Below are 21,535 nucleotides of genomic sequence, written 5' to 3'. Positions count from 1 at the left end.
TGGCCATACAGAAGTGTATAGACCCACTTGCTGCCGCGGGACAACCCCTTTAAGCCAGAGAAAACACCATCTGTGATGACTGGAGGTAACGGCACTGTAATAACTGTGTAGAACTGGTATCTGACTATTATATGGTGTGTGTGTAGCAGGTGGGAAGCTCAAGCTGAACTATTGCAATAGGTTCCATGAGTGGCTGGATTAGGTAGATGGACAGGAGATACACAAACAGGAGAGAGAGACAGACAGGAGGCAGACATGAGACAGAGAGATAGATAGATATGAGATACATAGATATATATGAGATACAGAGAGAGAGAGATATGAGAGAGAGAGAGAGATATGAGAGAGAGAGAGATATGAGAGAGATAAGAGAGAGAGAGAGAGATAAGAGAGAGAGAGAGAGATAAGAGAGAGAGAGAGATAAGAGAGAGAGAGAGATAAGAGAGAGAGAGAGAGATAAGAGAGAGAGAGAGAGATAAGAGAGAGAGATAGATAAGAGATAGAGAGAGAGATAAGAGATAGAGAGAGAGATAAGAGATAGAGAGAGAGAGATAAGAGATAGAGAGAGAGAGATAAGAGATAGAGAGAGAGAGATAAGAGATAGAGAGAGAGAGATAAGAGATAGAGAGAGAGAGATAAGAGATAGAGAGAGATAAGAGATAGAGAGAGATAAGAGATAGAGAGAGATAAGAGATAGAGAGAGATAAGAGATAGAGAGAGAGAGATAAGAGATAGAGAGAGAGAGATAAGAGATAGAGAGAGAGAGATAAGAGATAGAGAGATAGATAAGAGATAGAGAGATAGATAAGAGATAGAGAGATAGATAAGAGATAGAGAGATAGATAAGAGATAGAGAGATAGATAAGAGATAGAGAGATAGATAAGAGATAGAGAGATAGATAAGAGATAGAGAGATAGATAAGAGATAGAGAGATAGATAAGAGATAGAGAGATAGATAAGAGATAGAGAGATGGATAAGAGATAGAGAGATGGATAAGAGATAGAGAGATGGATAAGAGATAGAGAGATGGATATGAGATAGATGGATATGAGATAGATGGATATGAGATAGATGGATATGAGATAGATGGATATGAGATAGATGGATATGAGATAGATGGATATGAGATAGATGGATATGAGATAGATGGATATGAGATAGATGGATATGAGATAGATGGATATGAGATAGATGGATATGAGATAGATGGATATGAGATAGATGGATATGAGATAGATGGATATGAGATAGATGGATATGAGATAGATGGATATGAGATAGATGGATATGAGATAGATGGATATGAGATAGATGGATATGAGATAGATGGATATGAGATAGATGGATATGAGATAGATGGATATGAGATAGATGGATATGAGATAGATGGATATGAGATAGATGGATATGAGATAGATGGATATGAGATAGATGGATATGAGATAGATGGATATGAGATAGATGGATATGAGATAGATGGATATGAGATAGATAGATATGAGATAGATATGTGATAGATAGATAGATATGTGATAGATAGATATGAGATAGATAGATAGATAGATGGATATGAGAGCGATAGATAGATAGATAGATCTCCATTAAGGTATCACTGATCTGACAGCACATTGCTCTATTACTCTAAATAGCTACTTTTTGGCAGGATACCAAAGAGTTCGGATATCCTATTACCAAACTAGTACTATTCTATGCTTAACAACCCTCTCCTTTAATTGCAAGTTGTCTCGGCACCCCCCCCTCACAAAACAAAGCAAAGAACAAGCTCATTATGGACTCTCCTCCAATTTGGGGGTTTATAGATGGAGCTGGCAGGTATAATCTCGGTGCTGTTTGTCCTTCTCGTTAGAACGAATGCTAATAAAATCACAGCTGCAAAAAGTATCCATATATAAAAATCCATCATCATCATATATACACCTACCCAAAGCAACACCACGTAGAACGCGCTGCTGCTTTATTGCAGACAAATCACAGAAGGATCAAGCAGCAGATTAACCTGTCAGGAAGCTGGAACGTGCCCCGCTGATATCGGTCATTCCATTAAAGTTCAAATTGCCGGGAGCCCACGCTTCATAATGTTACAACGAGTCGACAAAGAGAAATTGTATTATTCAAATCAGACGGAGGGTAATTTGCCAGTGTTTTGGGTAAAGCCGGTCGACAAATTGTTCACTTCTGTGGTGCATAATTGATATCCTCCAACAATGGCATCAATTCTGCACCAAAGGGCCTTCTACGTGGGAATTCTGTATCCGTCGCCTGATAAATATGTAAAAGATAAAAATGTCACATTATCATTTCAAGATGTTAGCAGAAAGCCGGCTGTTCATTGGGACTAATCAAATCTCATTCTAAGCAGAAGTGGCCGATGTGTCGGGGGATATTAAATCAGGAGAAAGATCGTATTCGCCGAGGACAAACATTTCTTCAAAACAGAAAAGCGATCTCTAATTGTATATTCACTTATGAAGGAAAGCGCTCTAATTTGTGTTGTGAGCGGGAAAATGAATACGTCGCGCATGCAATATTGACGAGGACCCGGATCCTAAACATGCTCAAATATTAAAATATCCATTTTCACGTAGGATGAAGAACACGGCAGTGAAGTGTAATTATGGTAACGATTTCTACAGCCTGTGGCGTTTCGGATGATGATGGGCTCAGCTGAATCACATCTATTTAGCTATTATTACGTACCCCGCAACCCCCTCTAGTGCTCTAAAAGAGCCACCTGCGTGCTTTGTAATGTATAGTCATTCATATGCAGCGGCGGGTTACATCCCCCTTTCCTTCATAATAGGCGCATTCTGTCATATGGCATATCCAGACGGAATTACTTTGCGCTATCAGGTAGTGGCTGTCATTTATAAGGTGGCTTGATTGGCATCATAATATTCAAAGTGGGGCCGTCAGCTCTGCTCCTGGCAGAGCTGTTTACACGGAACTCGGCATCACCTATGAGCTTAACCCCTAAAGAAACGGGGTGTTTAGGCCCAAAAGGACCAGACATTTCATAGAGATTGTTCCCATGGGGGGGGTTACGGCTCTATTTTTTTTTCAGCTATCAAAATTATTTTGGCTGCGTTTTTTTTCCGCGTGACACATAGGGCCCCTTTTTAATGTTTTTTTTTTTGTCTCAAGGTATTTTATTGAAAATTTGTAGTATGACATAAGGTAAAGCTTTAGTAAATTCCCCACTTAGGGGGCATTTGGATATCGGTGAAAAAAAAAAAAAAGAAAAGGAAATTACACAGACGCAAATACAAAAATCCACACATTTTGCCAAGGTATACTAAGATAGCCGTTGTACTCGTATTCCCCCATTTCTCCTCCTCTCCCCCTCTTCCATTCAATATATGCTGTGTGTAACCATCGTTGCGCCCTTCCCCTCCTCCCCCTAAGCAAGTCCCATTCCCAGGGCCCAACCCATCTCAACTCCGATGTTTCTTTATTTACTCAAATCTTCTGCCATCCTTCCCTCTCTAATGTTTTTAATGAGGTTCAACAGATTTTGTTGATTTGGGAAAATATTTGTTTCCAATATGGAACTATCCCTGGGCAATGAGGTGAATGAGCCCTTAGTTTGAATGTAAGGCATAAGGACTGCAATATCACTCATTGGGTAATGGGAAGAGAAGACTTCTTAGGGTCGGCTACCCCCCTAGAGATCCAAAGGAGTAAGGAATACATTCACAGTTTAGGCTGAGCCCAATTAATACTTTCCAGTCTTTACGCATTTCAGGCAAACAGTGAAATCGTTATGTACTCCTCAGGAAAGTGGTTTCACGGTGTTTATTCTAGAAATGCATTGACAAATAATGACTTGGAACTATGGGTGGGGCTTAACCTAACCTGTGAATATATTCCTTTAATATATAATAATATATAATCTGTTGGACCTCTAAAGAGGTGAGCGGCCTTGCCTAGTCTTGGCTCTTCCTTACTCAGTGAGTGATTACAGTCCTTTCTCCTTATATTCAATCTTAAGAGTTACAGTCTTGCTTGAGCACCTTTTCTATTACTGCACTCTACTATATGTCACGACCAACCCTTTGGATAAAGTCATTAAATGCCCAAATTGGGAAGGATACTGTGTGAAAACCAAACTTTCGCCTGTGATTTATTGTACAGGGGGATTCAAAAATTCAGGGCCACCTGGAATACCTTCTGAATGAAAAGAGATGCAAGCAGAAAACTTAGAAAAACATTCAGCTGTGGAGGAAATCACTTTTTGGCATTATGGTGGTCTCTGTCAGCCATCATGGAAACTTCAATGGAAAGGCAGTCATGGGATACATGATTTAAAGGAACTTCCTCAAATAGGTGCAACCATTTTCGAGCTCTGGATGATGTCATGTTGAGTAGTAATAAAGTTATGTTGACTTATGTGGTATGGAAAATACTATTGGCATGTCTTTTCAGGTACCAGAAGATGCCATTCAGAATCCAGGACAGAACTGAGATCATCCTGATGGTCAGTAACACGTTCATGTGTGGTGGCCAAGAACAACGAAGACAGCCAAAGAGTACACAAACGGTCAGGAAACGGATTCAGAGGTTCAGGGAAAATGAAAGTGTCCATAGTGGCAAAAAGTTTTCCCCAACCCAACTAAAAATGTTCTACGAAGTAACATTTTGTTCAGGAGATATTCCTGGTGGCCCTTACATTTGAATCACCCTGTGTGTTGGATTTTGTGTACCTGGTGGTTGATGCGTGCATCTATCGGCCCATCCTGCCACAGGCACCATAGGATAATACTTTAATTGTTCTCATTAGTCTCTTTTTGTGCCCTTTTCTTACAAAAAAAAATTAAAACACAATGTAATCAGTAGGTAAGTGAGAAGGACTGTTTTATGATGCGGGATGCCATCAATGGACGTTGAGGAGTGGATATTCCGGTCTACCCAATGAATCCGTAAATTCCGTTGCATTCATCTTTCTTTTTTTTAAGTCTTCGGTCCACTGTTACATGAAGAGTACAAATCAGTGTATTAATAACTTCTTAGCAAGTTTGTATGTCAGACAGAAGAGGAAATCTATGTTGTAGTGAACATAACTGAGTTGTATTGCTGTGCTTAGCACCATTACGAGCCGTCTAGAAACTACCGTGACCTTTGTTAGATTTTACCTGTGTCGGATTTTTTTTCTTCATTACCAAGCAACTTGCAGGGTTATCCGCCAGCCGCTCGTGCATTTAATCACTGCCTTCATAAAACACATCTTTTGAATATGGATTATTTTAACATTTCCATGTCATTAGCGCTAATTGGAAGCATGTTTACTCCTGTCAAGCTACAAGGGCTGGGGATAAAGCAAAACACATTAAGTGCTTGGGCAGAGAGTAGAATATGGAAATGCAGAAATCTGTTACATTTCAATAGGCATTTCACACTCCCGAGTGTTTATTTTGTCGGAATCCCAACTCAATTCACATATATAGATCTGATTTTCGGAGATGTGACAGACGCGCCATATTCGTAGGAGAATTCTCATAGCTGATCTTTCTAATGGCAAGGTAAGAAAAGTCTTGAGATGAAAACTAATCAGTACATGAAAGACAATGGTGGAAACATCAGGGGCGGTGGAGCTGACAAGAGCTAAATGTGGTAATGGGAATAAAAGGTCAATCTCCTTGGTGGCCTCTACTTTGTGAGGCCATCGAGTCATCAAACTCAACGTAATGCACAGACTAGGAGCTGTGACAGGATACAAAATCGCAATGTGACAAGGTTGGAGAAAAGTAAAGTACAAAAGTTGTAATGTAGCCCCAGAGCAGAGGTCCCCAGGCTTTTGTAGGTCAAGAACAATTTTCAAATATGACAAGTGGTGTTGAGACACAAGAAATAGTAAAAGAAAAAAAAAAAAGACTAATATAAGATATGACTTTTCCTCGAATGCCATGATCTCTCTGATGCCGGTAGGGCAGATCTGTATCAGCAGTTGTCACATGCAGTGGGCGCAGGAGCTACAAGTGGCTCCCAAGCCGCTAGTTGGGGACATTGCCCTAGGCCAACTCCACAATGCTTCATAGGTTGCCTCAGATAGGACATCACAGGAGACCAGACGGATCTGCTTTAAATGGGCTTCATTTATATAGACTTTTAACGGAGTTGCACTGAGATAGGTAATAGAAACCTATCTATAGGATAGGTAATAGGGGTATCACCGCTGAGAACAATCCCGAGAATGGGGCCTCTCCTCCTCACTGTGGGCTCACTGCACCCCGCAGTTAGGAGCGCTATGGCCGCTCTTGCATTGTGCCGCTCCATTCATTTTTAATGGGAATGCCAGAGATAACCAAGTAAAAGAAGTTCCATGAGCCCCACTAATAAGAATGAAGCAGCAGTCATGAATGTGTGGCCACAACTCTGTTTATTTTAATGTCACTGCTGCTTGGAGAAGTACCCCCACAGTGATGAGAGAAGAGGGACATGGGACCCCCTTTTTCAGGATTAATGGAAGTCTCAGCGGTGAGACCTCCACCATTCACACTTTTTCCACCTATTTTATGGATAGTTTATCACAAAGTATCTCTTGATACAATCCCTCCAACTCCTTTGAGTCAATATAGGAGGAATGCTATATTGTGCATCTTGTACTATCCCATAGACGAAAAAAGAAATCTACTCTTGCTATCAGCTGGCTCAGAATTGTGCCTTTTTCTGACTTTACTAAATTAAATTTATTGAAAATCTGGTTATCCCGCCCCCCCCTCCCAAGATTAGCCCCACCCAATATTCCCGATACGTTAAAAAACAAATACTGAGAGGCAGGAAAAGTCACAAATTTTAGCGTAGAAATTAGATACACGAAATTTGTGACTTTTGTACACCACAAAGCTGGAACAAAGTTGTTAATAAATTCCCCCTCATGAAGCGCTGTGACCCTACTGCCACAAGCAGTCCATGCGTAATACAAGCCCAGGGCAAGAGGTTGGTGGTATTATTTTTTCTGCTTCAGTGAAATTATCGTTTGCGATATATCCCTCTTTTCCCCCAAAGTGGTATATAACAGCGCCGGTCTGTGTACTCACCCCCTCTCTGCGCTCAGGTGCACCTCTCTCACAATAGCCTCCAAAACCTTCAAAGGATCTTCAATGTTACCAGATTCCAAATCATTCCCGCTGTAAAATAATTAAGGACATGTCACTTCATTTCTAATTAATTTCATTCTGCCTGCGGCTCCTCTTCGAATTCATCACTCTTAATAAATCTAAAGAGGACACGTTCGTTCTTCAGAGCTATTTTAGTAAATACTTAAATCCTCCATGAAACAATAATTCTGGAGCATCTTTTTTTAGAACGCTGTGTTACATTGTTCCTTTGCTATTAACCCCTTACGGCCATCCAGGTAGTGTATGTAACAGGCTCAAGGGGCGAGCCCACTCCATACATAGCGGGGGCCGGTTGTTTCTGGCAGCTGATACCCGCCTGCAACAGCCACAATCGAGATGGATTTGATTGCGGCTTTTTAGCTCTTTGGACTCCGCAGTCAATGCTGACTGTCCAACCAAGCAGCTAGCTAGAGGTGTGCAACCACTCACGTACCCAATCTGTACCCTTGAAACCACAATCATGGGGTGCCAATGGACTCAAATGCCAGGCCAAAATCTAGTGAAAGAGCTCAGGGCTGCCATGTATGGTAGTCTATTAAGCCCTGCCTGTGCAGGACTTAAAGGACTAACTTAATAGACTAACCTTGAAATGCACAATATACAGTACTGATATACAAAAATACTACAGTAGATCGTTTAGGTGATCAAATGATCTCAAGCTCCTCAGCTTCAAGTCCTCTAGCGCAGTGTTCCCCAACTCCAGTCCTCGGGACCCCCAACAGGTCATGTTTTCAGGATTTCCTCAGTATTGCACAGGTGATGTAATTATTGTCAGTGCCTCAGACATTGCCACAGGTGTTCTTACCATAGGATATCCTGAAAACATGACCTGACTTGCTGGTACCTGAGGACTGGAGTTGGGGACCCCTGCTCTAGCGGGTCTAAATAAATATGCTTCAGAAAAGAATATTTCTAAAAAAAAAAAAAAGTTCAAAGCAGCCCTTTTTCATTATATCTTATAATATAATGTGTGTGCGGTGCGCGCATACATACATACATACATACATACACACACACACACACACACACACACACACACACACACACACACACACACACACACACATACATTGTATATATCTATATATTTATCTATATACATATATCTATATCGCACACACACTTAACTGTTGGTGTTGCTACGCATGGGAGGAAAAAAAAATTGCATCAGTAGAAAAATTTTAAAAAGTTATGGGGCTCAGAATATGACAAATAATTACTTTTTTTAAAAGGCTTTTATTTTTTTAAAGTAATAATGCATTAACAACCTGTAAAAATGTGGGATCGTATTTGTACTGATCCGCAGAATAAAGTGAACATGTCATTTTTGCTGCACCGTGAATGTTGTAAAAACAAATCCCAAAAAACAACAATAGTACGATCGTGGTTTTATTTTCTATTTCAAATTTTTAAATAATTTTTCAAGACATTATACGGTATATTGAATAGTATGCAGTTAGTCCTACAAAAAACAAGCCCTAGTACAGCTATGTCAACAGAAAAAAACAAAAAAAGAGTCATGCCTCTTGAAAAGCAGAGCGGCAGACAGAGAGTGACAGAGAGCGACCGATAGAGAGGCGACAGAGAGAGTGATAGAGAGACAGTGATAGAAAGACACAGAGAGAGCAATAGAGACAGAAAAAGAGGGTGAGAAAGAGAGAGCAATAGAGAGAGAGAACAAAAGAGACAGAGACAAAGTGATACATAGACAGAAACAGAGAGACAGAGAGCGGGACAGCCAGCCAGAGAGACAGAGAGAAAGAAACAGAGTGAGAGACAGACAAAGAGAAAGGCAGACAGAGAGAGAGAGAGAGAGAGAGAGAGAGAAAGGCAGACAGAGAGAGAGAGAGAGAGAGAGAGAAAGGCAGACAGAGAGAGAGAGAGAGAGAGAGAAAGGCAGACAGAGAGAGAGAGAGAAAGGCAGACAGAGAGAGAGAGAGAAAGGCAGACAGAGAGAGAGAGAGAGAGAAAGGCAGACAGAGAGAGAGAGAGAGAGAGAAAGGCAGACAGAGAGAGAGAGAGAGAGAAAGGCAGACAGAGAGAGAGAGAGAGAAAGGCAGACAGAGAGAGAGAGAGAGAAAGGCAGACAGAGAGAGAGAGAGAGAAAGGCAGACAGAGAGAGAGAGAGAGAGAAAGGCAGACAGAGAGAGAGAGAGAGAGAAAGGCAGACAGAGAGAGAGAGAGAGAGAGAAAGGCAGACAGAGAGAGAGAGAGAGAAAGGCAGAGAGAGAGAGAGAGAGAGAGAAAGGCAGAGAGAGAGAGAGAGAGAGAGAGAGAAAGGCAGAGAGAGAGAGAGAGAGAGAGAAAGGCAGAGAGAGAGAGAGAGAGAGAGAGAAAGGCAGACAGAGAGAGAGAGAGAGAGAGAGAGAGAAAGGCAGACAGAGAGAGAGAGAGAGAGAGAAAGGCAGACAGAGAGAGAGAGAGAGAGAAAGGCAGACAGAGAGAGAGAGAGAGAGAGAGAGAAAGGCAGACAGAGAGAGAGAGAGAGAGAGAAAGGCAGACAGAGAGAGAGAGAGAGAGAGAGAGAGAAAGGCAGACAGAGAGAGAGAGAGAGAAAGGCAGAGAGAGAGAGAGAGAGAGAGAGAGAGAGAGAAAGGCAGACAGAGAGAGAGAGAGAGAGAGAGAGAAAGGCAGACAGAGAGAGAGAGAGAGAGAGAAAGGCAGACAGAGAGAGAGAGAGAGAGAGAGAGAGAAAGGCAGACAGAGAGAGAGAGAGAGAGAGAGAAAGGCAGACAGAGAGAGAGAGAGAGAGAGAGAAAGGCAGACAGAGAGAGAGAGAGAGAGAGAGAGAGAAAGGCAGACAGAGAGAGAGAGAGAGAGAAAGGCAGACAGAGAGAGAGAGAAAGGCAGACAGAGAGAGAGAGAGAGAAAGGCAGACAGAGAGAGAGAGAGAAAGGCAGACAGAGAGAGAGAGAAAGGCAGACAGAGAGAGAGAGAAAGGCAGACAGAGAGAGAGAGAAAGGCAGACAGAGAGAGAGAGAAAGGCAGACAGAGAGAGAGAGAAAGGCAGACAGAGACAGAGAGAAAGGCAGACAGACAGAGAGAAAGGCAGACAGACAGAGAGAAAGGCAGACAGACAGAGAGAGCGACAGAGAGAGAGAGAAAGAAACACAGCGACAGACAGAGAGAAAGGCAGACAGACAGAGAGACAGAGACCGACAGACAGAGAGAGCGACAGAGAGAGAGAAAGAAACAGAGCGACAGACAGAGAGAAAGACAGAGACAGACAGACAGAGAGAAAGACAGACAGACAGAGAGAAAGACAGACAGAGAGACAGGCAGACAGACAGAGAGACAGGCAGACAGACAGAGAGACAGGCAGACAGACAGAGAGACAGGCAGACAGACAGAGAGACAGGCAGACAGACAGAGAGACAGGCAGACAGACAGAGAGACAGGCAGACAGACAGAGAGAAAGACAGACAGACAGAGAGAAAGGCAAACAGACAGAGAGAAAGGCAAACAGACAGAGAGAAAGGCAGACAGACAGAGAGAAAGGCAGACAGACAGAGAGAAAGGCAGACAGACAGAGAGAAAGGCAGACAGACAGAGAGAAAGGCAGAGAGAGACAGAGAGAAAGGCAGAGAGAGACAGAGAGAAAGGCAGACAGACAGAGAGAAAGGCAGAGAGAGAAAGACAGACAGACAGAGAGACAGACAGAGAGACAGACAGAGACAGACAGACAGAGAGAAAGGCAGAGAGACAGACAGAGACACAGACAGAGACACAGACAGAGACACAGACAGACAGACAGAGACAGAGACAGAAACAGACAGACAGAGACAGAAAGACAGACAGAGAGACAAACAAAAAGAGAGAGAGAGACAAACAAAAAGAGAGAGAGAGACAAACAAAAAGAGAGAGAGAGAGACAAACAAAAAGAGAGAGAGAGAGACAAACAAAAAGAGAGAGAGAGACAAACAAAAAGAGAGAGAGAGACAAACAAAAAGAGAGAGAGAGACAAACAAAAAGAGAGAGAGAGACAAACAAAAAGAGAGAGAGAGACAAACAAAAAGAGAGAGAGAGACAAACAAAAAGAGAGAAAGACAGACAAAAAGAGAGAGACATGTAGGCTTTTTTAATATTAGATATCTGCTCCAAATACAAAGTGACCCTCTAAATAATCACCTAACCAGCAGATTTAGAAGTTCACAACCACCAAGTTTTAAAACATTTTATGTTCGCATAGCGAAAATAGGGTCAGTCTACGGGTAAAAACGCAGTGATATCGTGATCACAAGTGTAAAAGTACCCTAATACTGAAGTTATGGAAAATCCCTTTAAATGAAATTTTCCCCTCTCTATAACTTAATAATCACTTCTACTAATGGCTGTCACCATTATCAGGGTTGTCACCCTACTTTGCAGGAGTCTGCAGAGCCAAATTCACCTGGTCACGGAGCAATAGAAGTTAGGAAAGGTCCTAAGCGAGGCTGCATGGTGGCCATAATGGTTGTCACCCATCTATGCCAGAAGCGGATATAACTTAGGAACGTCTTTATCAAGTTTTTGACCACATGACAAACCCTGCATCTCAAAATCTCTTTCCCAATGGAGAACACATCGCTTCCACCGTCATGAAGCTGCGTTCGTGCCATACCAACAGCGCCGTATCAGTATCAACATGCTGTGCTACTGTAAACCCTCAGCTTTAGAGAGCTATATCTATTTGGAGAAAACAAAAGGAAAAGCGCTACCTCTCGGCAAGGCCGGATACTCCATGGTTGCGTCTTCGGCGGCAGTGACCGCCACACTGAAGGGTTTGCGTTAATGGCCGTCATTAAAATTCTGAAGTGAAAACCTCATTGTACTATACATTTCTGCCGCGGAGATCAGCCCGGGGAATGTTGCAAAACAGAGAATGTTTCAAGGGCTAATTTCCATGTGAAGGATTGATGAATAATTTAGCTACAATGTAACAGCTTCCAATGCATAATGAAGAAGAAATCTGGATCGCACATTTCATGTGTGTACAGCGGAGGAGTGTCTTGTTGTTCGCAGCCATCGTCCACGGACGCTGGAGAGCCGGAGTCTGGGGGAGTCTTATTAGCACCTATTACTCCACACATGGCTGGCATCTGATGAGCCGACGGCCGCATCCAACAAGACGGAACGCGTCTTATTACAGGGAACAGATACACATTAACCCTATATCTTATGGCCCTTTTACATCTGACGACAACCTCATCATTGTCGCCTGCCTGAGCAGAAGAGCTGGTGACGTCATGCACTAGCTCATTCGCGCTCGTGCAGCCGCTTTAACATTGTGAACTCCTAGTTTACGGTTTCACATTCCGATCTTAAAGATTGAACGATCAGTGTTTAAACGCTATGAGAAGCGAATGAGCCGGCAATGATTTTGTTATGTCGGCTGAAACTGAATGATTCAACTTCGCCTATTATCGTTCACTTGAACGATTTTTGGATGGTTCATAATCATTCAGTCTAAACGCACTTTTAGCGAGTAGCATGTACATCAATACAGGCGAGGGTTGCAGAAATGTCTACTAGTTTTTTTAACTACTTTTTAAAATCCTACCATTCAATTATAAAAGTTGCCTAAAAATGGCAGACTGATCGGGAAGAACAGGATCAGTGAAATGAGAGCCTCCTCCGCAGGGCTGTCAACAGCCAACAAAGTCAGGACGGACGGAAATAATCCAATTTCTGACCAATTTTTCACTGGTCAGTCAGGTATGAGCTCCGTTGACTACTTTCATACAACCGATGGCTGAAAGAGTCATAGTGGCCTAGTCTATGTTGTGGCATTACTATAATTCGGGGTGTAACCTTATTGGCAAAATTAAGTAGCAAGTAGTGATATTAAGGGGATGACAAATATATTTTGGATATGGAAGTTGTGGTATTGCTTTTATCAAGTTAAAGGGATGCTGAACATAGAAAGTGGAAGTAATATTTAACACTCAACGGTCGCTGTATTCGAGACCCCCATTTAGTATGCTGTTGGACCTCCTTAGGCTTTCAGAACCGCAGCAATTCATCGTGACATGGATTCCATTCGATGTTGAAATCATTCTGCATGAATATTGGGCCATGCAGGCAGAAAGCTTCTTGTAGCTCCTGCAAATTAGATGGAGGTACTAACATGTTCTGACCAGCTGACAGGAAGGGGTCATCAATTCATGCTGCTTGTGCCAAATTCTAACCATCAGCATGGGGCAACAGAAATCTGTATTCATCTGACCAGGCGATATTTTTTTGCCCACAGGAGTCTCATCCTTCTGTTTCTCTTAAACAGTAATGTAGCTGGAACTGGTCGTCTGCTGTTCTAGCCCATCCATGCCAAGGAACGAGTTGTGCATTTAGACACGTTAGTTGGAGCACCAGCATTGTATTTGGTTGCAATCGGCTTGACTGTCCAAGAATGATTCTTGACATCCTCAGTTGACTCCTCTTATCGACGAGATCTAAACACCAACATGACCCCTATTTCACTGAATGTTTTCTCTCGATCCCAAGACTGTTGTACAAGAAAACCCTACATGGTTGACAGCGTATGAAAATTTTGGCCCGGCTAGTCTAGCACCGATGACCAGGCCTCGCTGGAAGTCGCTCAGATGGCTGAATTTTCCCATCTACTGTGGATTCACAGAAAATTTGATCATGTGATTTTATGCTGCACTTCGGCGTCACGTTGTCCAATTTCCATACAGGAAAGCTCTGAAGATGAAAGAACCGGCGTCTTTTATAAAGTGGCCAATCAGTGTGGTTCTGTTAAGAGCCATTTCAATTTGGCGAGAGTCTGACTACCTACACATTTGTGAATGTTACCACCTGCCCCTTTAAATTAAAAAGACATCCGACAAGTCAGGAAGAAGTTAATAAAAATCAATACAGTTACAGCGCTGTGCAAACTCCAGACTCATTTAATTTTGGGCCCTGTTGGGACTCAGTTTATTTATGGTAATTAGAGCTCATATTAATTTATTTCGAGTGGCAGCGCTGCGATGCTATTCTCCGCACTTCAGCTCCTACAGCAATTTTTGGGCCATGTTTGAGCTTCACATTTTATGCATGGACGGCCGGGGTATTTATGCGCTGTGTGCCCAGATGATTCTTTATTTTCCATCGACAACAATTATCTATCTCTTAAACCCTTCCGTGCTGGAGAGGCCTAAAGGTGATTAATCATTTCCCCTCTGGCGCTGAAGGGGCTAATTAGTTCAGTCTCTTCATATTGTGGATATCCATTTAGAGGCCTGGATTGTAATAGACTCCTGTGTCCTGGAAAGCCCTAAAAGCAAACAAGCCCTGCTAAAAGGCTGAACAAAGTAGAAGTAGTAGCCAAAAACGCTGAAACTTTGTTGATCTTGCTGAAAATGAACAATGTCTATATAAGCCTAAGGTTACTTGTAGTTAATAATATTACATTAGACGAGAACTCCACGGAATGTTCTCCCCGGTGAAATAACCTTAAAAGAGTTCTCCACTTTGGACGACACCGTTCCATTAGAAGACTGACGATAATTAGCTATGGAATCTGGCAGCAAGTGAGCAGTTCTTCTACTGCGCCTCCACAGGGAAAATGAAGTATTACGTGCTGATCACTGTAATCGATGAGCAGTCCATGTAATAAAAGATATGACAGCTCCCCTGGGGCAGAGTTATTCGGGCTAATAGTAAAATGGGTATTCTCATAAAATGACCTTTAGCACTTATCTCTAAAAGTCTGATCGGTGGGGGTCTCACTGCTGAGACTCCCACCAATACCGAGAACAGAGGTCCCATGTCCCTCACCCTGGGCTCACCTCACCCTTTGCAGTGACTTGGAGATTGTATGGAGCAGTGGCTGAGCATGCACTGTGCTGCTCCATTCATTTCAATATGGCTGACGAAAATAACCAGAGGAGAAGGAGACATGGGACACCGTTCTTGGCATTAGTGAGGGTCTCAACAGTGAGACTCTCCCCCATAAGACTTTTCCAAACTATTTATCTTTATCCGATTAGTGGGGGCTGATTCTTGGACACTTTATGGATCAGCCCTCTCTGTTTTGTACGGCTTCTTTCAGTTCGATTATCTGCATATTGGCGTTAGCTTTGATAGAATCAAGCCACAGTGTTCTTTGGTGGCCAGGTCTTCTTTTGCCGCTGACCGCTCCAAGAATTTTCAATGTTTCTAATGAATTAGCTTGCATTATGTGGCCAAAGGATGAGAGCCTCTGCTCCGTAATTTAACCCTCTAATGAAAACTTTGGTTTGATGCAGTCTAAGACTGCTTGGTTCGTGATCTTGGCGGTCCAAGGAATTCATAGGAATTTGCCCTAGCATCAAAGTTCAAAGACATCGATCTTCCTCCAGTCCATTTTTGTCAGTGTTGAACTTTCGCAGACGTAATATTGATTGGTAAGATGATTGCGTTGACTCTCCGACATTTCGTTGCGATACTTAACATTGTGCTATGGCATAATGCAATTCGCCATTTAATTTTGGGTCCTGATTCTCCATTGCGGTTGCTTCTCAATCCGAGGAAGAAGAACTAGACAATCCCTTGAGGAGACATCAAAGAATGGTAGAGTTGGAAGGGACCTCCAGGGTCATCGGGTCCAGCCCCCTGCTCAATGCAGGATTCACTAAATCATCCCAGACAGATATTTGTCCAGCCTTTGTTTGAACACTTCCATTGAAGGAGAACTCACCACCTCTCGTGGCAACCTGTTCCACTCATTGATCACCCTCGCTTTCTAATATCTAATCTGTGTCTCCTCCCTTTCAGTTTCATCCCATTGCTTCTAGTCTTTCCTTGTGCAGATGAGAATAGGGCTGATCCCTCTGCACTGTGACAGCCCTTCAAATATACATCACAGAACAAATCTGCGCCAAAATCCCCAAATGAGCAGATTTCACTCATTAGATTGTGATGAATGATATCTGCAGCGAAAATATTACAATTTTCTGCTGTGGATTTCTTCCGCTTTGAGTGAATGCAGCGTATAAAAACTAGAGAAGAGCGAGCATTGTCCTTAGCAAGTACTTGCCCGCTCGGGAGCAAAGATTCGGCTGCCGGTGGCGGGCGGGGAGCGGCAGCGGGGAGGAACGGAGGGGAGATCTCTCTCTCCCTCTCTCCCCCCCACTCACCCCTGCTCAATGCCGCAACTCACCTGTCACACGCGCCGGCAGCCGAACCTTTTCTTCCGAGCGGGCAGGTACTCGCTAAGGGAAATGCTCGATCGAGTAATTGTCCTTAGCGAGTATGCTCGCTCATCTCTAATAAAGACCCCTATTCATTTACATCATACTATGCATTATTGTGGAATTTCGGGGTGCAATACGCAGTTAAAATCCCACAACATATCAGCTGTGTGTGAACTTACCCCAAGTCAAACTAATGGCTGCCTACCTATTTTTTTAATTGGTCTTATCCGTGCCCAGAAATATTTCCCCGCATCTATGGCAAAGATTAGTTGCTCTATGAAACATATTTAGGTTTTAAACCAATCACATGACAAAAAAGTTGATTGTCATATGTTTTTTGCAAATATTTTGGACTGCTTTGGGGTACAAATTTTACTTTTCATTTAAATACATGTATTTTGGGCAGATAATATTTGCAATAGAGTTTAATACAACGTTTTGCACAATATCTGGAACTTTAGTCCCAGGGGGTCTTTATGCGGGACAACTGTTGTCCGATTAGATGCTCAAAAAGCAAATCTAAGCGATAGATTTTCTATATAAACACGGCCAGCAACTGGATGACGAGGAAAAAATTCACTAGTTGCTTCGTTGCGGCTCATCTAAAAAAGTCACTGGTTGATTATCGCCTGACGTGAAACAGGTAAGCAAATGCAACTGCAGATGATTTTTCTGCCTGTGGCCATAAATTAGCTGATAAAAAGTGCAGAAGAAAAGAGATCAGGGCTGAAAACCAAGGATCTTTTTACATGGGACGACCTGTGGGGCGCTGATGCCCAACAAGTCATCCCAATGATGATCGTTCTTGTGCTTTTATACAAGGACGATCATCGCTGAATGAATGGAGGAGGAACAGGCTAGAGATCATAATAAACAAGCAGTTCATAGATTTACCATTCATTGTACAGTCTGTAGATGCATTTACACTGAACGATCTTCAGATTCTTAATGGACCCCAGGAATCTGAATGATTATCAGCCCATGTAAAAGGGCCCTAAGCCTTCAGTCTGGCCTCACTTACAGTTCTCATACTGGGACTTAGGCCTCCTGTCCACGGGGAAAATCAGGCCCGCCGCGGATTCTATATATGTAGAATCCGTAGCGGGTCCCTCCTGCCCCGCGGACATGAGGGCTGAAAATAAGAATAAACTCACCTGCTCCGGGCGATGCGTGTCTTCCCTTACCTGCTCCGGGCGATGCGTGTCTTCCCTTCTTCGCGGCCGGATCTTCTTTCTTCGGCCCGGCGGATGTGCTCGGCATGTCGGCAGCGTGCCACGCGCATGCGCCGGGCACATCCGCTGGGCCGAAAAAAAAAAGATCCGGCCGCGAAAAAGGGAAGAACTGCATCGCCCGGAGCAGGTGAGTTTAATTCTGGTACGGGTGTTCCGCGGATCCGGACGGCTTCCATAGGCTTCAACAGAAGATTGCGTGAGCCGTCCCCGCGGGAGACCCGCACTAAAATGGAGCATGGCCGGATTTTTTCCTGCACACGGGACCCGCGCCTGCAGGGAAAAATGACATCCGCAGGTATTTAACTACCTGCGGTTGTCTAATGCATCCCTATGGGGCGCGGATCCGCGTGCGGGAAAAATGCTCTGGATTTTAATTCTTAATTTCCCCGTGGACATGAGGCCTTACACAGTGCAGTGTCTATATACAGTGATATGTAGAAGCTACAGAACACAAATGGTGCAACATTTTCAATTAAACCCAATTGCAAAACGATTGTCCACCCCAAACACATGCATTTAAGTGAAAAAAATTAGACCCCAAAAAAGGTGTCTATAGCCTTCAAACGTTGCATACTCCAGTAGACTCAGAACCCTTCCCTTTTGGGGGCAGCTGAATGCCATAGCTGCGTAGAGACAGCCAAAGAAAAGTAGAAAAAGGAAACCATTATAGTCACACCTGCATCATGTTTATTCAGACAGAATAGGTAGCTATATCCAATTAGTGCTGATGTGTAGAAGAAAACAAATTATAAACGGTGGGGGCAGTAAGTAATCAAAAGGAACCAAAAATGAGGCAAAATCAGACTACAAGTAAAAAAACTAAAGCTTTTATAAATCTGCAGAAGCACAAAGTTTTTGCCACTAAAAGGGGTTACCTAGGGACATAAAAAGTTAGTTGCTGTGGCCAAACTTAATATTGATGTCACTAGCTGTTATTAATATACTTTTATTAAGAAAGTGATACCGATGTCTCCTGGTCAGCACTAGCTCCAAAATCCGACAACTCTACTTCTGCTTTTGTTTCGACACAAGAGAGCAATTTTGTCCATGGTGTGTATGAAGGGGGCTGACTGTCAGACTAATGCCAATAACTAAGCCAGCTCCCTTCATATAGGTCACTGGACACACTGAGCCAGGGGGATTGCTGTCCTGCTTCAAAGAAAATGCAGAAGTAGAACTGCTGAATCGGCACTGACGGAAGGATGAAAAGGCATCTCTTCTGTAATGAAAGCATATTTACTAAGTGCCGTAGATTTTCGACTGGGCAGAAATAAATAAGGGCAAATTCACACCAGCGTCTGTGCTTCAGGTCGATTTCCATTGTTCACCTCCATCCTTGCATCTGCACAATGAAAGTACCGTAACCTCCAGATCTGGCACATGGCAGAACCAAAAGGCACTGAACAGAACCCTTGACTATAATGAGGTCTATCTGGCCTAATAGCGCAGCATGCTGCACTATTTTGCCTGGAAGCCTATGCTGTATCTGTGCCGGAGGCTCCAATTGGGACTTCCGATGCAGGCATGAACCCAACTTAACTTATTTCACCGGATAACCCCTATAATTGGATGTTTTACTTTGATCACACAAGTCAATTTTATGGCCATATCTAATGGCTCAGTGAGCAGAGATATTGAGGCCCATTGACCATCAGATGTGTACGATACAGTATTTTCGCCAGTATGCCGAGAAGCTTTTTTGGAGGGAAGGGTTGCAAATCGATGAGACATCAATAGCAGACTTAAAGGGGTTTTACCAGGATGTTCCCAATGTCTCACGCTCTGGTGGGCAATCCCTTGCAGAAATTAAAGAGAAAAACAAAAATACCAAAATCTTTTCCACCAACTTGAGAACAAATGTAGCCGATGTCATTACCTCAGTTTAGCGATGATTCTCTCGGCTGAGCTCTGCACAATATCCTTTGGACTGATGCCTGTATCACCAACCGATACTTCCAACAACTTCTGTATGGCGTTTAGAGGCTGACCGTCAAGACACATTGTGACTGCCAGATTCTTCAGCTTCTCGTTCTCGGATCTCGACAGATCGTACATGTGTGAGTACTTCTGCATGCGATCCTGGAAATTAGTTGATAGATACAATTTAAGGATCTAGAGATGCTTCTCTGAAGAAGAGTATAAAGGAGAGAAGGGATCAGGTGTCCTGTATTTAGACTGTATGGGCTAGAAATCATGGAATAGAAGACCAGATGTACCAAGAAATATTAACATTTCTGGATGAGTTTAGGCTAAGAAGCAATGTAATTTGTTATCCCAGTAGTCAATAGGAATAGTTAAAGGAAACCTGCCAACTGAAAAGTCCATTTTATTTTATAAGATCCTTAAAGAGATTGTCCAAGTGTTAGGCAACATTTTTTGACAATTGATCCACGTCTGTTTAAGTAATACAAGATGGGGCACCTACCTGTTTTCTACCCTGGTGATCAAGTGCTGCATCATTCCGGTCTTTGTTGTGGAACGAAAACCACCTGACCACTGCAGCCAATCAGAGGCCACAGTGGACAGGCATTGTTCTCCTGGAATCACTGCTCAGATGCTGGGAGCCATGATGCCAGGTGAATGGTAACTGACTGCTGTGCATCTGAATGGCTGCTGCAGTCAGATGGTTTACATTCCGCAATCAAGACCCCGATAAATGCAAGGAAGTAGCTCTGGAACGCTAGGGCAAAGGATGGGTAAGTACCCTGGCAACAATGGTTTTAAGAGGTCTGGGTCGATTTTTAAAAAGTTGCTTTGCACTTTGACTAGCCCTTTAACAAAAAGTTAGTGGGTGCCCAAGCTGGGATAAAACTATCCCAAAAAGCTCAACTAGTCTAAATACTTGCGATAAAACAGAAATTGCACCAGTTACTGTTTTGGGATAGAATTACGTGGCTAGTGCTGTTCCTGGAAGAGTCTTACCTGGTCCAAACTTCTCAAGTGGCCAACAAAGTCATGACCAAGAGTTTCCAGGTGAGCAAGGGACTGCTGTAGGTGGCTCAGCACCACGTCATAGGTGACAGAGGACTGTGAGGCCTCAGTGACTTCTCCAGATGTTTTCTTCTTCTGCTTCTCAATAAACTGTTTAACTGCTGCAATGGTCTTCTTTGTCATCTCCATCCTGTCACCCACTGTCAACTAACATGTAGAAAACACATTCAGCCTATGTAATTAGAATCTGTTATATTACAAGTATCACCATTTAGTCTAGATTTGAAATTCTACTGCATGCTGAGATGATGGCCTACTGACAAATTATGATGACGTTCCCATCTGCAGTGAGGTCATGGAGACTTTATGCCTACCAAATGTCCAAATGTATGGATGTCCTCACTTACTGTATATAAGCAAAACTGCTAATTTGCAAACCAGGTAGGCAGGGTAGATGTTGCGTTTGGAGAAGTGAAACCACACAAGGTCTTAAGGATATAATGACGTCGTTGATACAGTTGTTAAAAGGCACAGTCCAATATATATAATCCTACTGTGTTACTCCAGAAAAAGGCAACCTCCCCACTGAAGAAGAAGTGTTGTTTCGGCTCCATTTATGGCAATCAAAATAAATCTCTGGATTAACAAACCATCTACCATAAATCTAATACCCATAACGTATGATAAAGTCTTTCAACAAATCCACCATTAGCACACTGTGTGTTAGGGAGTTTCATGATCTCACTGCTGTTACAGTAAAGAATCCTTATCTATGGTGATGGTGCAATCTTACCTCTGGACATAGAGGATGTTTCTTTGTCATGGTTACAGGTCAAGGTATACAAAGATTATTAGACAGATCTCTGTACTGTCTACTCACATATTTGTACACAGTGGCTGACTAGTACACATGTCCTTGCTGGGGTCTTTGGTTGAAATGTGACCAAGTGCAACATCTGTATGGAGTTTGTATGTGTTTCCCTGGTTTGTGCCCTTCCCCACTCTAGAAACATGGTGATAGGTTAACTGGTTCCCTGTTAAAGGCAGTCCGTCACGTTAATTGTTCCCATAAACCTATG

General features: G+C 42.9%; 1 protein-coding gene across 1 annotated transcript in view; it reads right to left on the bottom strand.

Annotated features, from left to right (window-relative positions):
• The window catches only part of NBAS (NBAS subunit of NRZ tethering complex), a 616,392-nt gene that overhangs the window by 144,738 nt on the left and 450,119 nt on the right, over positions 1 to 21,535 (bottom strand). Inside the window, exons 45-47 of the mRNA XM_066597064.1 lie at positions 20,448 to 20,663; positions 19,402 to 19,604; positions 7,058 to 7,147 (exon numbers count right to left, since the gene is read on the bottom strand). Coding sequence (XP_066453161.1) covers positions 7,058 to 7,147; positions 19,402 to 19,604; positions 20,448 to 20,663 — 509 coding nt within the window. The remainder of the gene's footprint in view (positions 1 to 7,057; positions 7,148 to 19,401; positions 19,605 to 20,447; positions 20,664 to 21,535) is intronic.

Source organism: Eleutherodactylus coqui, chromosome 1, assembly GCF_035609145.1.
Source record: "Eleutherodactylus coqui strain aEleCoq1 chromosome 1, aEleCoq1.hap1, whole genome shotgun sequence".
NCBI lineage: Eukaryota > Metazoa > Chordata > Amphibia > Anura > Eleutherodactylidae > Eleutherodactylus > Eleutherodactylus coqui.
This window is presented reverse-complemented; position numbering and strand designations above follow the sequence as displayed.